Raw genomic sequence first — 16229 nt, 5'->3', positions numbered from 1 at the left:
TTGGACTCAGTGAGGAGGTTTTCTGGACCAGTTGAGCCATTGGGCTGATCCAAACACAGGCCTCTTCTTATAATTTACTAACAAGTGGGAGGCAGAATAAAAATTTATAATCATCATCATCATTTATTCTTGCTACCCCACTCATCTGGGCGGCTTCCAACAAAAGATTAAAAATACATTGAAACATCAGTCATCAAAAACTTCCCTAAACAGGGCTGCCTTCAGATGTCTTCTAAACGTCAGATAATTATTTATTTCTTTGACATCTGATGGGAGGGGGTTCCACAGGGCGGGCGCCACCACCAAGAAGGCCCTCTGCCTGGTTCCCTGCAATCACACTTCTCGCAGTGAAAGCCCTCGGCGCTGGACCTCAGTGTCCGGGCTGAACGATGGGGGTGGAGACGCTCCTTCAGGTCTACTGGGCCGAGGCTGAGAAGACTTCACCACTGAGTTATTTTTCTGTACCCTGTCCACAGCTTCCCACAAATGGTGATGAAACCTCTGGAGGCAATGGCACAATCCTGGATGCATAACGTTATCACTGAGAGATGTGCCATTCATTGCTTATAGCTGAAATATTGTTTACAGCCTCAAATGCGGGAATGCTGATGTCGATATCTTGACTTCTGCTTCCCTCTGTATGGGACAATAATAATAGATTGTTGAACTGCATTGCCCTCTGCTGGAATCCCAGGTAAAATCAAAGCTGTATTTCCATCTGCAAGCCAGAAGCGACAGGGAGCTGTATGTGACTTTAAAGAATGACAGAACCATAGAGTTGGAGGGACCGCAAGGGTCATCTAGTCCATCCTAAAACGCCTTTGACACCTGACATGCATGTTTTTAGGCCCCATCCTATTCTATTGACTGTAATTCATTTTGTTGTTGTTTAGTCGTTTAGTCGTGTCCGACTCTTCATGCCCCCTGAACCAGAGCACGCCAGCACTCCTGTCTTCCACTGCCTCCCACAGTTTGGTCAAACTCATGCTGGTAGCTTTGAGAACACTGTCCCACCATCTCGTCCTCTGTCGTCCCCTTCTCCTTGTGCCCTCCATCTTTCCCAACATCAGGGTCTTTTCCAGGGAATCTTCTCTTCTCATGAGGCGGCCAAACTCTTGGAGCCTCAGCTTCAGGATCTGTCCTTGCAGGGAGCACTCAGGGCTGATTTCCTTAAGAACGGATGCGTTTGATCTTCTTGCAGTCCATGCGACTCTCCAGAGTCTCCTCCAGCACCACAATTCAAAAGCATCCATTCTTCGGCGATCAGCCTTCTTTATGGTCCGGCTCTCACTTCCATACATCACTACTGGGGAAACCATGGCTTTTACTATATGGATCTTTGTTGGCAAGGTGATGTCTCTGCTTTTTAAGATGCTGTCTAGGTTTGTCATTGCTTTTCTCCCAAGAAGCAGGCATCTTTTAATTTTGTGACTGCTGTCTCCATTTTATTCATTTTACACCATTTTATTAATCTTACACCATTTTAATTCATTTTACACTGTTTTTAATGTCTCAGAAATTGCTGTAACCCGAGATGGGACCTTATGGTGAAGGGTAGGGAAGAAATACAAATCAGTAATAACAAGCAGGCGGAGGATAACTTCTTAGTTTGCCCACCTAGCAAGATGGGACTTAATTACAGGTGTGGGTCTCTTAGCAAGGAGGTGGGACAGACTGTCTCTCAGGTGCTGTCAAGAGCCATGTCTGACCAAAGGACTTTCAGTGGCACTGGTCATGGGGCTAGAAGCTGGTCTGGTAATTTTGCAAATGCTATATCCAGTGCTTTCTTCTTCTTCCAGGGGAGCACTCAATGGTACGCAGTACAGGTACCTCCTTTTTTTGGTTAAAAAGTGCAGCACTTACCGTAACAACAATATGGAAACAACAAGGAGAAGCAGGACTAAGATGCAGAGATATGCTCCAGAGATCCAGACTGTGGGGAGCTCTAAGAAATTAATAAATTCAATTTGGACTATAATTTGATCTTTTTTATTTTCGTTTTTTATTTTTAATTGAAGCATTAATGTTGGATATTTAACTGGATGTTTTTTATTGGAAAATCAATAAAAATGATTTTAAAAACAACAACAAAACTTCATGGTGAGAACCAGCACCTCTTTTTCTAGAAAAAAGCACTGGCTCTACTTTGTGCATACCAGCCAGTTTCCTTAACTGCATCCTTTTCTTCAGCCTCTCTTGTGCTTGTACCTCACGCTCATTAAAAAGAGACCAGCCCACAACGATGTTTGTCAGCTTTTCCTCTAGTAATGCATAATCATCCTGAAAGTGCAGTCCGCCTGGCAGATTGGCATCCGGTAGACTAGAGCAAGAGCGATTCTACCTGTCCGTGCGCAGCTCTTGTGCCTCCGGAGCGCCGGTGCATTTATGTTTCACATTTATGTTTCACAGGGTGCGAAAGAAGGGCTTTGCACCTTTATACGAAATGCCTGTGTGCTTGGGCCCAGGGTCTTTCGCCTCACCATCCCCACTACTGACTCCCTATTGCTACTAAGTTTCAATAACAAAAAAGTGTTTCCGGATACATTGACAAATATCTGGTAACCATACCTTAAATCGCTCCCGCAAAATCCTGGCAGTCTCTGGAGGCACCAAGGGACTCCAGGATGCCCCACGAAGACCAGGGCCCTGCAAGGGTGATGATCAGGGGTGATGGGACTTGTAGTCCCAAACATCTGGAAACCAGTTTAGGGGAGCTTCAATGGACCGTGTCTGGGAATCGGAATATGCATTGTGGGGGATCACGTTTTTCCCCATTTCTAAATAAAGCCGAGCTTGCTCATTTACCCTGTGGTTCCACTTCTGGAAGGGTTTATCTGTTTCCGCAGCTAAAAGATCCTAAAAGCATCTTTCTTCCCACCTTCATACACCGGAGCGCTGCTGCACTGACCCCTGCTGGCGGCTGGGGGAAGTGCGCGCGGCCCGAGCGGCACTTCTTCGCTCTGGCCAGGAGGAGGCGGTCGCGCAGCGCAGGAGCCCATTGGGCTCTGTCCGGTCAATGGAGAAGTTCTTGGGAGGAATGCAGCCCAGCGGGGAGAGAAGGGGCTGGCGAGCCGCCGAGCAAACTCCCTTTCCCGGCCAAGAGTCCCCAGCCCGCTCCCTCCCCGCCATCTCCGTGTCAACGGAGCCCGTCGCTTTTTCTGCGGGCTGAAGAATTCCTGCAAGCGGTCTGATCCGGGGGGCAAAGGCGGGGGGCGAGTTCCCTTGATGGAATCTATTGTTCTGCCCTTGTGGAATAAATGCATTTAGCATTGTTCGTTCTGCAGCGCCTCTCTCCCAATTGCCCTTATTAATATTATTATTACTGTATTACTCTTTCAATGAGCAAAAGAGTCTGGGTTTGGCTGTGTTGCCCCGGCGAGGCTTCAGCGCCTCTCTCTCTCTGCCAATTGCCCTTAATATTATTATAATTATAATTATAATTATAATTTTATTGCTGCTGAATGCAATAAAAAGTCCTCTCTCAATTGCCCTTAATATTATTATTATTATTATTAGTCTTTCCACCAGCAAAAGAGTCTGGGTTTCGCTGTGTTGCCCAGGCGAGGCTGCAGCGCCTCTCTCTCTCCCAATTAATATTATTATTAATATTCTTCTTTTATTAATTCCCCCGGCAGCAAAAGAGTCTGGGTTTCGCTGTGTTGCCCAGGCGAGGCTGCAGCGCCCCTCTCTCTCTCCCTCCCCATTACCATTATTATTATTATATTGCTGCTGAATGCAATACAAAGTCCTCTCCCCATTGCCCTTCTTAATATTATTCCTCTTTCCCCCAGCAGCAAAAGAGTCTGGGTTTCGCTGTGTTGCCCAGGCGAGGCTGCAGCGGCTATTCACAGGCGCGGTCCCACTACTGATCGGCACGGGAGTTTTGACCTGCTCCGTTTCCGACCTGGGCCGGTTCACCCCTCCTTGGGCAACCTGGCGCGCCTCGGCTCCCCGGGGCTCGCCATATTGATGCCGAACTTAGTGCGGACACCCGATCGGCATAGCCCACAGCAGCCCCGAACTCCTGAGCTCAAGCGATCCGCCAGACTCAGCCTCCAGGAGTAGCTGGATTACAGGCACGCGCCACCGCGCCCGGCTGGGAACGAAGCAGGCAAAAGAGGCTCTTGGCTCGCCGCGCCCTGACGTCAGCGGAGAGGGGGCGGAGCTCGGGCGGGGGCGCGGCGTCAGGGAGAGGGGGCGGAGCTCGGGCGGGCGGGGGCGCGGCGTCAGGGGAGAGGGGCGGGGCCTGGGCCGGCGCGGGGCACGACGGGAGAGCCTCCTCTTCCAAGAGAGGTGGCTCGGCGCGCCGTGACGTCACGGGGGGCGGGGCTGGCGGGGGCGCAGGGAGACGCGGCGTCAGGGGAGAGGAGCGGGGCCTGGGCCGGCGCGGGGCACGACGGGAGAGGCTCTTCCTCCAGGCGCAGAGAGAGGGGGAAGAGACGCTCTTGGCTCGCCGCGCCGTGACGTCACGGGAGGGGGGCGGAGCTCGGGCGGGGGCGCGGGGCACGCCGGGAGAGGCTCTTCCTCCCCTCCAGGCGCGCGTGCGCAGTGGGGCCCGGCCTTTCCCTCCACGCTAGGCGCCGAGCAAGATGGGGCACCAGCAGCTCTACTGGAGCCACCCGAGGAAGTTCGGCCAGGGATCCCGATCCTGGTGGGTGGGGGGCGGGGGAGGGAGCGGGGGGAGGGAGGAGTAGGGGGGGGGAGAAGAATCAGGGAGGGGGGCGGAAGAGGGAGGAAGGAGGGAGGGAAGGAGCCCCGCCGCCATGAGGCGCCTCAGGGAGGGAAAGAGAAGGAGGAAAGGGCAGCCAAGCCCGGGGGGGGGTCTGAGGGGAGGGGGGGAGGAAAGGGAGGCGGTCCCCCCGGCTGACCCCCAGGCCTCTCTCTTTCACTCCCCCGTGGGAGGGGGCGCTTCCTCCGAGGGGAAGAGATGGGAATATAGGGAGTGGGGGGTCCCTCCTGCCCCCCTGCTGACCCCCAGGCCTCTTCCTCTCTTCCCCAGCAGCGTGTGAGGGAGGGAGCCCCATCGCCATGAGGCGCCTCAGGGAGGGAAAGAGAGCGAGGCCCCCCCTCCTCTGGGGCTCTAAGGGGGGGGAGTAGAGAAAGGGCAGCCAAGCCCTGGGGGCGTCTGAGGGGGAGTATGGGGGTCCCTCCTGACCCCCCAGGCCTCTCTCTCCCCCGTGGGAGGGGGGCTAAGGGGACTCTTCCTCCAGGTGGGGGATGGAGCAGTACAGGGAGTGGGGGGTCCCCCATCCCGGCGGACCCCCAGGTCTCTTTCTTGCACTCCCCCGTGGGAGGAGGGCTGAGGGTGCCTGCCACGGGGGGAGTGGGGGGGGCCCTCCTGCCCTCCAGCTGACCCCCAGGCCTCTTCCTCTTCCCTCCCAGCCGTGTCTGCTCCAACCGCCACGGCCTGATCCGCAAGTACGGGCTCAACATGTGCCGCCAGTGCTTCCGCCAGTACGCCAAGGACATCGGCTTCATCAAGGTGAGATGGGGGGCAGGGAGGATGGAGGGGCTCTGGGAGGGGGGGGGGCTTCTCTTGGGAGAGAGGCCAGCGAGGGCCGTCAGCCCTGCTCCTTGTGCTTCCCCTGAGCCTAAAAGGCGGGCAGAAGGGGTGAGGAGCGAGTTGCTCCTTCCCAAGAGGAGAGATGCCCCAGAGTACAAAAAGGGGCCTCTTGGGTCCTGGAGAAAGTCACACTAAAGGTCTTCAGTCTTCTCTCTCCCACTTTTCAGCTGGATTAAACATCTGTCCACCCGCAGAGATGGCCTCAAGAGGACGGCAAACATGGAAGCTGCTTCAGCCAGATGAGACCCTCTTGCCGCACATAAGATGCTTTTGTGTACAGAAAAATAAAAAATAGGGACTTGTTTGCCCAGATTCTCAAACTCTGATGTGATGCTCGTGATTTGACATAGTTCTATAGTCAGAGCAAATAGCGCTTGGAAGGAGGAGATAGCAGGGGTTGGATCCAGCACCCAAAAGGGGCCTTGTCATATCCATGGTATGAGTTAGGGGCCCAACTGAAGGGGAGTCTTAGTTACAGAGAGACTCCTCCGTTTCCTGACTCTTTTGTACCCGGTTGCTTCTCATAACAACATAAAAGAGTTCTGCATCTGGTTCAGGCTAGTGGCAGCATCCCTATCCTCACAGTGGCCAACCTGGCACCTATGGGAATCCTTTAAGCAGGACCTTCCTGCAGTTTCCAGCAAATGGAGTTCAGAAGCATGGTGTCTCCGGCTCTCCTTGGCCCTCACTTCCTCTTAGGTTCTTCAGCAGGAGAGTCATCTCAGCAAGTGAGCAGAAGTTTATAACATGTCAGGTTGGGCGCAGGACATACGTTTCAAATGTCCAGTTTTCTCCAGGCAGGGGTGGAAGTTGTCGCCTTCTAGTCAACTTCACACTCCCATCTAAATGAAGGTTTCAATTCCCAAGTTTTGTGGTTTATATTTTATTTCTCTTTTGGAAAATATTTGCTGCCAATTTTACAAAGCAGATTTGTTCTATGATCCACAGGGCTTTGTTGTGGGTGTTTTTACAGTGGTGCCCCGCAAGACGAATGCCTCGCAAGACGAAAAACTCGCTAGACGAAAGGGTTTTCCGTTTTTTGAGTCGTTCCGCAAGGCGAATTTCCCTATGGGCTTGCTTCGCAAGATGAAACGTCTTGCGAGTTTGTTTCCTTTTTCTTAAAGCCGCTAAGCCGTTAATAGCCGCTTAGCCGCTAATAGCTGTGCTTCGCAAGACGAAGAGACTCGCGGAAAGGATTAATTTCGTCTTGCGAGGCACCACTGTACATCAAAAGAGGTTGGAATCACTTGCAGTTTCACTATAGATAACATTCCCCACATGGGACTGCCATTTTGTGTGGCAAAGTTTCTTGACTGGCATGATTTCATCCTTCCTTTTTCAACCTTGTACCCCTCAGTTCCCAAAGGGTAGCCTGAGCATGCATGCCAGTTGACCATAGACCCACAGTGCTCAAGGCATCTACCAGCCTCAGCCTGCGAAGGAGCTAGAATTATAGGCCTTTGCCCAGCTGGTTTATATCCTCTAGACATAAGTTTGAAACTTGTTAAGGTGATCTATGCAACAGCCAGTAGATGGCAGGAGAGAGAGAGATTATACCTGCTATTAAATGTATGTACTGTACATCTAGAATTTTTAAGGTGTGGAGTTGTAGCGATGAGATCTGCTGGTGCTCAAGGCAGCTAGGAAGCCATTTTCTCTAATGCAAGCTTGGGGGGGGGGGGAGAGTGAGAAACCAGGAAAATTTATTTTGCAGGTGCTAAAATGAATGGGTAAAGCAACTGTAAAACAGGCAATGAAATGCCAGTTGAACCACTTCAATTCAAAGTCTGAATGTCATACCAGACTGCGTTGGAGGACCTCACCAGGGCAATCTCACCACAGATCGGTGGGAGTCTTCTCAAATCCACATGTTGAAGGGGCGAAGCTGGAGGTCCTGGGTTCAAGTCCTGGCCTCCGAGTAGGCTGAGGGAGGAGCCTTCCTGAAACTCTGGAGAGCTGCTTTCTGCCAGTCTGCACTAAAGAGATTGATTATTTCAGTGGTTTTCAACCTGTGCCGTAACACCCTGGGGTGCCTTGAAGGATGATCAGGGGTCCCGCAGGCAACACTGGCCTCTGTCCCTCTTTCCTTCTCTCCGTCCTCTGATGCCCTCTTTTATCTCTGCCTCCCCAAGGCTTGCATGGCTGTTTGTTGCAGCAGCCCTGGCTACAAGCTCTGCAGGCGAAAGGTGCCTCTGGGGCTGGCCAGGGGGTGCTTCCCAGGCCCATGTAGGGCAGTGTGAGGAGGTGCCAATCTTTGGGGTGGATGGGGGCAGCTCAAAGACCAGTGGCAGAAGCTGCGGTTGCCCAGAGGAGCAAAGAGAGGTTGAGGGAACACTCCACAGGGGAGGGTGTTCGAAAAAGGGTGAGGGGCTGCCAGCTCTGCAGGCAATGGGGTGACCTAACTGGGTTCCTGAGCCCCACAGGAATGCCGCAGAAAGAATGGAGTAGGTCAGGGGAGCTGTGGACTCAAATAGGTTGAAAACCTGAATTATCTGATTCAGTATAAAACAGTTTTCTATGTTCCTGCTCATCTATGACTTTTTAAGAATGTGGGAGAGAGGTTTTTGGTTTGTTTTTGTTTGATTAGGTGTTTTGTGAACTGCCCTGGGATCTTTGGGGTGCTTTTGAGAGCCAGTGTGGCTTAATGGTTGGAGAGTCGGACTGGGACTTGGGAGACCAGGGTTCAAATCCCCCACTCAGCTATAAACTTCACTAGGTGATCTCAGGGGCTGGTCATTGCTTTCTCTCTTCTTGGAGGAAAAGGAGGGATATAAATGCAATAAATAAATAAATAAATAAATAAATAGGTAAATGATGGTTTGCTGCGGGGGGGGGGGGGGGGCTTCAGTTTCCTGAGCTCTTTCTCTGATATCCAACACTTTTAAATTCAGCTTCTGAAAATAGTGCTCCATTCACTTCCTCTTCTAACATCTTCAGTTTGTGTCTGGCCAGGTAAAAATAGCTCCCTGTGCCAACTTTATGAACCACCTAGAAATAAACGCCTTTATCAGCTCCAAGCCATCCTTGCACCCTCCTCTAGCTGGGACCAGAGATGGATTTAAAGGCAGAGCATCAAGTCAAGATAGCATCCAGGGGCTTCCCAAAAGCCATTAATGGAATATGCCAAGGAAGGTTGCTGAAACAGCTGCAGACATGTGCAGAACTAGCCCATGATCAGGCAGGGGAGAAGAGCAGAGAAGTCTGGCTTCTGGATCCATCCTCTTCTGACAGTAGTCAGACTCTCCAACAGAAAGAAGCCCACAAGCGGGACTGGAACAGCAGCAAATCTCTCCTGGCTCAAATTCATGATCTCCTGCCTCTTGTTTCTGTGTGGATGTGATACTGTGCAGTACCAGCCATGCTAAAAATTACTGGGTCATATCCAATTAAGCCGCCCATTCATTTCATTTCCACAGGCCCCATTTTGAGCATGATTAATGTCCGTAGAGTTGGGACCCCGAGAGTCATCTAGTCCAGCCCCCCTGCAATGCAGGAATCACGGCTCAAGAATTCTACATTGCCTCTGCTGTTGGGCGCAAGGCAATAAATTATGTCGATCATTTAAATGCCCAGCTGTCTCCCAAAGTTGCACGCAAGAATTTTTTAAGAGGAAAGTATCGTTAAGATATTTGAAGCAATAAACAGAGCGTCATAATACGAAACAGCAGGAGATCAGAGCCAAGGGTTGAGAACAGGGGGGAAATCCCTCGCAGGCCAAAGAGGACTCTGCAAGCTTGCAAGGTTTTTAACTGGGGCAATCAGAATAAAATGCACTTTTTGACTATTGATTCAAAACCCTAAAATGTATTCTATATAACTGACTTTTAAGTTTCCATTCTTTGCATATCGTATTGTTGCTTTATTGCTATGGCCGCCGCAAATAAAGATCCATCCATTCATTCATTCATTCATTCACAAAGAGCAGCCATGGCGACGTCTCCTATCTCTCTAATCTTCTCCATGGGAAGATTTCACTTCCGTTCCGGGGCGAAGGAAGGAAACGAGCCCGGAAGTTCAGCCCCAGACAAAAAGAAATACATACAGTAAATCCTGCGGTGACTCTAGACTTTTCTTATCTCTATGCGAAGCCGTGGCTGGGGAAGGTTTGCTACTAAATAGCGCAGCAGCAGAGAAAGAGCCGGACCGGGGAGGAAGGCGGGGGGGCACCTGCAGAGGTGAGATGCAGGAGAGGCATTGCAAAGAGGGAGGGGAGGACAGAGGGTGGCCAGGTCCTTGCAAGACCCCCCCCCCGCCCACCATTCAGCCCTTCTTGCAACACCCCCCCCCCATGTAAGATGCCAGCTGTGCAGCATCAGTGAATTTGTCTGGGGAGGGGGCGCTTTGCAAGGATAGGGGAGGGATCTAGGCCCTTGGGAACCCCAGTGGGGTGGGAAGGGAGGGGGGCAGAGACGGGCTGTTTCTGTATCTAGGTAGCCCTGGCTATGGAGATGCCTGGGGAGGGGGTTATTGGGTTCTTGTTTCTATTTTTATTATGTATTTTATATTTTTCTACTGCGATCTTATCTTGTGAACCACCCTAAGACCAACGTGTATAGGGCAGCATAGAAATGTGTCAGGGCAGAGGGTGTGTGGGGTGTGTGTGTTTAGAGAGGCATCTCCATGGAGAGGGGCAGGTATGGGGGGGCTGACCCATGCACCTCATGTAGGGTGAGCAGGCCAGGTGGGGGACCATTGACTTTACTAGGCAGAAAGCAGCTTTGCACGCTCCCAGAAGGACCCGCCCTCCATGCCAGGCAAAGCAGAGATAGCTCTGCACCCTCCCTGGATCAGAGCCCTTTCTTCCCGGGAGACACATGCCCAGAACCCTAGTGGGAGCATCCATCTGCCCTTGCAGTCCTCAACTGGAGAGGCAACAGCTGGATGCTGTAGGTGGGCCTCTTCTTCATGATCTTATCTTCCCCATCTTGTTCTGCCGTAGGCAAGATTTTGAGGGATTTGGGCTTTCTTCACCTTTCATCCATAGGAGGCCTATCTGACCACTGCCATTCTCACCTCTTTTTCTCCTCTTTGATCCTTGGCCCCCTCCTGAACCTGAGGATCCCAAGATGATGAATCTGGGTTTGGGAAATGATTCACTTTCGAATTTACTCTGAGTGCTCAAACAGCAGAAAAGAGACTGTAGTTAGGTAAAGTTCTGGCTGCATTTACAAAATAAATAGGATTTTAAAAAATCTTTGGGAAACCCTCTAAAACAGGCACAATGTCCATGTTATTTGCTGTATGGACAGTTTGTTGAGAAATAAAAGGCGAAGGGTCTTCTGGAGGCTGACAGCTCCTTTGCTCCAATTCTGCCTTTCCTCTTCCTTGACAGGAGCTCAGCGCAGCTGTCCAGATTGCTGTCGTTTATTCCTGAGCTGCTGGAGTTATTGGCGAAGATGAAGATGGAGGAAGACGCTGCGACAGGAGGCGCCCCAGAGGAAGCAGGAAGAGACCAGGACCAGGACACTGTAGACTGCAAACCCAAGATGGAGGACAGAACGCAGCCCCCAGAAGCTCCGCAGCTGGTGAAAGAGGAGCCGGAAGAGGGCTTCTCCCACCAGTGGGAATCCCAGTGGCAGGACTTCCTGAGGACGGTGGAGCCCCCTTGCCAGGGCCCAGAAGCCCAGCCTGAGGAGCCCACGCCATGGGGCGACACAAAGGCCTTCCTGGCCTCTTTTGAGCAAGTGGCCGCCGCCTGCCGCTGGCCCCGGGAGGAGTGGGTGGCGCGGCTCTTGCCGGCCCTCCGAGGAGAAGCCGAGTTGGCCTTTGGCTTGCTGGAGGGCAGCGACCAGGAGGACTACGGGAAGGTGAAGGCGGCCCTCTTGCGCAGAGATGCCCTCGGCCGGGAGAGGAGGCGGCAGCACTTCCGGCGCTTCGGCTATGGGGAGGCCAAGGGGCCCCGGGCCGTTCATGGGAGACTCCAGGAGCTGTGCCACCAATGGCTGGCCGTCGAGAGGCACTCCAAGGAGCAGATCCTGGAGCTCCTGATCCTGGAGCAGTTCCTGACCGTCCTGCCGCCCGAGATCCAGGGCTGGGTGAGGGAACGGGGCCCTGAGACCTGCTCCCAGGCAGTGGCCCTGGCCGAAGACTTTTTGCTCAGGCAACAAGAGGCTGAGAGAGACGGAAGCCAGGTGATTTCTCCGCAAAGTTCCTCTGTGGTGGGACTTAAGGATATGGGTCCAGAAAGCGCAAACTCCAGGTCTAGTTTTTGGGTACAGCTGTGCCCACAACCTGGCCTGGCCTGACCCTCACAGTTGCCCCACAGAGTAAATAACAGGACACCCGAAATCTAGATGCTCAAGTTTGCATTGCATTCCTATTTTCCCTTCCTTCCGATATAGGTAGGAAAGCCTTATTGGTTAATGATCATGATAATTTTATTATTTGTATCCTGCCTATCTGACTGGCTTGCCCCAGCCTCTCTGGGTGGCTTCAAACATATATAAAGGTAAAGGGACCCCTGACCATTAGGTCCAGTCGTGACCGACTCTGGGGTTGTGGCGCTCATCTCGCTTTACTGGCCGAGGGAGCCAGTGTACAGTTTCCGGGTCATGTGGCCAGCATGACTAAGCTGCTTCTGGTGAACCAGAGCAGCGCATGGAAACACCGTTTACCTTCCCGCCAGAGCGGTACCTATTTATCTACTTGCACTTTGACGTGCTTTTGAACTGCTAGGTTGCAGAGACCGAGCAACGGGAGCTCACCCCGTCGCGGGGATTCGAACCGCCGACTTTCTGATCGGCAAGTCCTAGGCTCAGTGGTTTAACCCACAGCGCCACCTGTGTCCCTTCAAACATATATAAAGACATAATAAAACATTGAACACTAAAAACTTCCCAAGGCCTTCAGATTTTCTTCTAAAGGTGATATAGTTCCTCATCTCCTTGACACCTGATGGGAGGGCGTTCCACAGGGTAGGTGCCACTACTGAGAAGGCCCTCTGTAAATAATTATTTCACCTTTTCCTCCAAGGAACTCCAGGCAGCATACATGACTCTGCTCCTCATTAATCCCCACACCAACCCCCTTGCGAGGCAGATCGGGCTGAGAGGCAGTGGCAGGCCCCTCAGGGTCACCCAGGGAGTTTCCTGGCTGAGTGGGGATTTGAACCCTGGTCACTGAGGTCATAGTCTTACACTCTAACCACTACACCACCCTGGCTTTCTGATCAGCCATGGTCGCCAACCTTTTTGGGACCAGTGGGCACATTTTGAATGTTGAGAAAGTACTGTGGGCTTCCACAGGGAGCGTGGTGTGGAATAATGCAAAATTAAGAAAAAATATAGTCGTTGCTTCTTCTCTCACCCACAATCTTACGCTTGCCATGCAGTCACCCAGGTTTTGCTGGTCCTGACTGTGGGCATCACACAATAGTGATTTCACCCCCACACACATGCAGCATGTGAAGACCGCTAGCAAGCATTAGCCTCTCTCACAAACACTCATACAGATATTGTACCTCTGTCTCTCTTGCGCACTCCTCCCTCTCTCGGATCAAGCGCATCTCTCTCCGTCGCACCCACAGAGCAGGCTGGAGAAACCCATCACCCCATTGAATCTCCTACAGATTCACGGGGGTTGCCCACCTGTTGCCCAGAGAGGCCTCTGCATTAGCCAGAAGATGCATCCACTGAGGGTCCTGCTCTTCCCTCTGTGGCCTCCCCCTGGCCAGCTGCCCCCGGCAGAAAGCCTCCAGGAGCTCCTTTGCTCTGCCCCTGCTGGAGCTGCCCCTCCGGCTGGGGGCCACTTGCTGTGGGTGGGCGACAACCAGACTCCGAATTCATGGAGACAGGCAGCCTGTATCTGACTGTCTGTATCTGGCTTCCTTGCTGCTCTTGCAGGTGGCCTTGGAGGTGGTGGCTGTGAATTTCTCCGAGGTAGAAACTGTTCCTGCTGGTGGGGAGCAGGAGGGGCCCCTGTGCGCTGAAACAAAGCAGGAGGAGGAGGAGGAGGAGGACCAGGAAGCCAGCAAGTTGGGTAAGAGGGGGGGGTGCCTCCTGCTGATCTGAGTTCCTCGTTTCTCTGCAGAAAAGCTCAGGAGATGCTCTTGCCATTAGAATATCCAGGCTCTTTGGGGTTTCTAAGGGTGGGGGGTGGGGACAGTGCCCTGAAAAAACACTCTCTTGATGCAATTTGTATTTATCTCTGGTGGCTCCCATTGTTATCCTCACCAATGCATTAATTGCTGGTGTAATAATAATAATAATAATAATAATAATAATAATAATAATAATAATAATAATAATAATAATTTATTTATACCCCGCCCATCTGGCTTGGCTTCCCCAGCCACTCTGGGCGGCTTCCAACTAAATATTAAAATTCCGTAATGCGTCACACATTAAAAGCGTCCCTAAACAGGGCTGCCTTCAAACCTGCAAACAGATCTATTTAAAACAAAGCAAGCGCAATACAAAGAAGGAGGCGTTCTGGCAGAGATTCGTTCATTCATTCACTCACTGGGAAAGCCTGTAGGAACAAATATATCTTCAATTGTTTCAGGAATGTGCAGATAGTTGGTGCCTGTCGTATCTCAGCAGGAAAGCTGCTCTGCAGAACAGGAGCAGCCATACTTGAGGCCCTGCTCTGAGTAACTGGGGGGCGGGTAACTTAATTGCAGGCTGGTACATTCCTCAGACGTACTGCAGTAAACTACATTAAACCAAACGTCCAGCAGTTATTTAGGTAAAAAACCTAAAGATTGCTTGAGCCTCTCTCAACTCCCTTCTGTGAGCTTGCTAATGCTGTTTCCCCTACTAAATGGGTCATGTTATTGTTTGTTTGCTTATTAAATTTGAATATCACTCCCCACCAAGGAGCTCAAAGTGGCATATGCTCTTATCTTCTCCCCCATTTAATCCCAACAACCACGTGAGCTGGGTTTGGGCTGAGAGTGAATGACTGGCCTAATATCACCCAGTGAGCTTCATGGTCCCGTGGGGTGGGAAATTTGAACCCTGGTCTCCCAGGTCCTTTGCCCCATCACTCTAACCATTACACCACACTGCCTCCCCCTAATGTTCTGATTTTCCACCCTTTATATTTCCCCTGCTTTAAAACTCTTGTTTCTTTTCTCTAGCGCAGGGAAAGAGTCATTTGGGATTCTCTCATTTCTTACGCAGGCAAAGAATGGATGGCAGCACACCAGAGGGAGACGTTCACAGCGGAAGATTCGGGCCAAGCAGGGGTGTCCCTGTGGAAGACGGAAGAGGTGGTTCCCCACTGCCGCTTCCAGGAAAATGCTGCCGCCAGTCAGGAGAGGCCTGAGGGTCAGCTGAGGACCTACTCCAGAGGGGAAGGAGACGGATCTGTACCTTGTGTGGGAGATTACACAGCCCTCATTGTGACCACCGTCCAGGCAGGAGTGGACACAGGGAAGAAGCGGAATACCTGCCGAGCTTACGGGAAAAGCTTCGGCCCGGGTTCCAGCATGCTCAAGAGCCGCCGAGCGGGAGCCAAAGCCCACAAATGCCAGGTCTGTGGGAAGTTCTTCCTTTCCGGCTCCAAGCTCATCATCCACCAGAGGACCCACACGGGGGAGAAGCCCTACGAATGCTCGTCTTGTGGGAAGACGTTCAGGTCCAGCTCGGTCCTGTACCGTCACCAGAGGATCCACACGGGAGAGAAGCCTCACAAGTGCCCCGTCTGCGGGAGGAGGTTCGGCAGCAACTCCAACCTCAATCGGCACCAGAGGATCCACACCGGGGAGAAGCCGTACGAGTGCGCGGAATGCGGGAAGAGCTTCATCCAGAGGGCCAACTTGAATAAGCACCACAAAACCCACCAGGGGGACGGGAAAAGCCGGGAGAGTTTCAGCACAAGCTGAAAGCGCAAAGTGGGTGTGACATGTGTGCACACAGGAGGAAACCGCTTAAGAGACCGGATCGTGCAGCGACACTTTTCAGAGGAATATTTCAGAAAGGGACACAGAAATTCCTGTGTTGCAGCGGGTTGGGCTGGATGACCCTAAGGGTCCCTTCCTACAATTCTGCTTCCACGAACTCCAGAAATCCCAGAGGACTTTTGGGAACTGTTCTGGGTGCATTGATGAGGTGTAAGGTACCGTGGGGGTGAGGGGGGCACTACTGTGAGTGCGCTGGCTGCTCCCCATCATTCGCTCACAGATGCTGAGCGCTTGGGAACGACCCTGGCAAGAGTGCTGTCGCCTTTTGCATGAAGACATCTGCATCCGGTTGCAAAGGCTCCCTATGAAGTGAGGCCTTGTTCTCAGTGCAAGGCAAGATTGTGGGCTGTATTGTATGTTATGTGAAAAAAGGGAGGAGACAAATGTAAACACTAAATAATTTCAGTTGCATCCCTTCTTCAAAAACTCTCCTTGCTTTTTTTTCTTTTTTTAATACTGCCTTTCCTTCAAAATCTCAGCCGAGGCAGCTTATAGTTTAAACATGTCCCTTTCATGTTGAGCTAAGGAGAATGACACCAATAACATGAAGAGAGCAACAGGCAAAGCCAGCGGTCAGTGCAATTGCAGTCGAGCAAATTCAATGTTTTCATCAGTTAGGCAGAGAAAGGGCCTTAGCTCAGTGAGAAAGCACGTACTCAGCATGTAGAAGGAGCCAAGTTCAGTCCCCAATGGCATCTCCAGGGAGGGCTGGAGAAGACCCTCTCTGAAATCAAGGGGGGAGATGATACTGAACTAGTATCT

The 16229-nt window shown here is 51.9% G+C and overlaps 2 protein-coding genes across 4 annotated transcripts; both read left to right on the top strand.

The window, feature by feature from the left end:
- The first annotated feature begins 4492 nt into the window (after nucleotides 1–4492).
- Nucleotides 4493–5883, top strand: LOC114592422 (small ribosomal subunit protein uS14). Its single transcript, XM_028720594.2, has 3 exons — nucleotides 4493–4651; nucleotides 5383–5482; nucleotides 5731–5883. Exons 1-3 carry the CDS (start codon nucleotides 4590–4592, stop codon nucleotides 5737–5739), a joined length of 171 nt encoding a protein of 56 aa, XP_028576427.1. The 5' UTR covers nucleotides 4493–4589; the 3' UTR covers nucleotides 5740–5883.
- Nucleotides 5884–9517: 3634 nt separating this feature from the next.
- Nucleotides 9518–15867, top strand: LOC114591300 (zinc finger protein 213-like). Of its 3 annotated transcripts, none has more exons than XM_028718416.2 (4): nucleotides 9518–9606; nucleotides 10896–11694; nucleotides 13405–13540; nucleotides 14686–15867. In XM_028718416.2, the coding sequence occupies exons 1-4, from the start codon at nucleotides 9524–9526 to the stop codon at nucleotides 15387–15389; spliced, it is 1722 nt and encodes a 573-aa protein (XP_028574249.2). In that variant the 5' UTR covers nucleotides 9518–9523; the 3' UTR covers nucleotides 15390–15867. The 3 variants fall into 3 exon arrangements, with proteins under 3 accessions (XP_028574249.2, XP_028574422.2, XP_028574504.2); XM_028718671.2 differs by lacking the exon at nucleotides 9518–9606 and adding an exon at nucleotides 9613–9738; XM_028718589.2 differs by lacking the exon at nucleotides 13405–13540 and having other exon boundaries at nucleotides 14643–15867.
- Nucleotides 15868–16229: the final 362 nt, after the last annotated feature.

Source organism: Podarcis muralis, chromosome 1, assembly GCF_964188315.1.
Source record: "Podarcis muralis chromosome 1, rPodMur119.hap1.1, whole genome shotgun sequence".
In the NCBI taxonomy this organism is placed as follows: Eukaryota; Metazoa; Chordata; class Lepidosauria; order Squamata; family Lacertidae; genus Podarcis; species Podarcis muralis.
Note: the sequence above shows the minus strand (reverse complement) of the source record. Positions and strands in the feature narration are given on the sequence as shown.

Bases quoted from the DNA above. Each gene is read 5' to 3' on its own strand.
- LOC114592422 (XM_028720594.2), top strand. From the start codon at position 4,590: ATGGGGCACCAGCAGCTCTACTGGAGCCACCCGAGGAAGTTCGGCCAG. The intron at 4,652-5,382 runs GTGGGTGGGGGG...CTTCCCTCCCAG, and splicing joins GGCCAGGGATCCCGATCCTG to CCGTGTCTGCTCCAACCGCC.
- LOC114591300 (XM_028718416.2), top strand. From the start codon at position 9,524: ATGGGAAGATTTCACTTCCGTTCCGGGGCGAAGGAAGGAAACGAGCCC. The intron at 9,607-10,895 runs GTAAATCCTGCG...CTTCCTTGACAG, and splicing joins GACAAAAAGAAATACATACA to GAGCTCAGCGCAGCTGTCCA. The intron at 13,541-14,685 runs GTAAGAGGGGGG...TTTCTTACGCAG, and splicing joins CCAGGAAGCCAGCAAGTTGG to GCAAAGAATGGATGGCAGCA.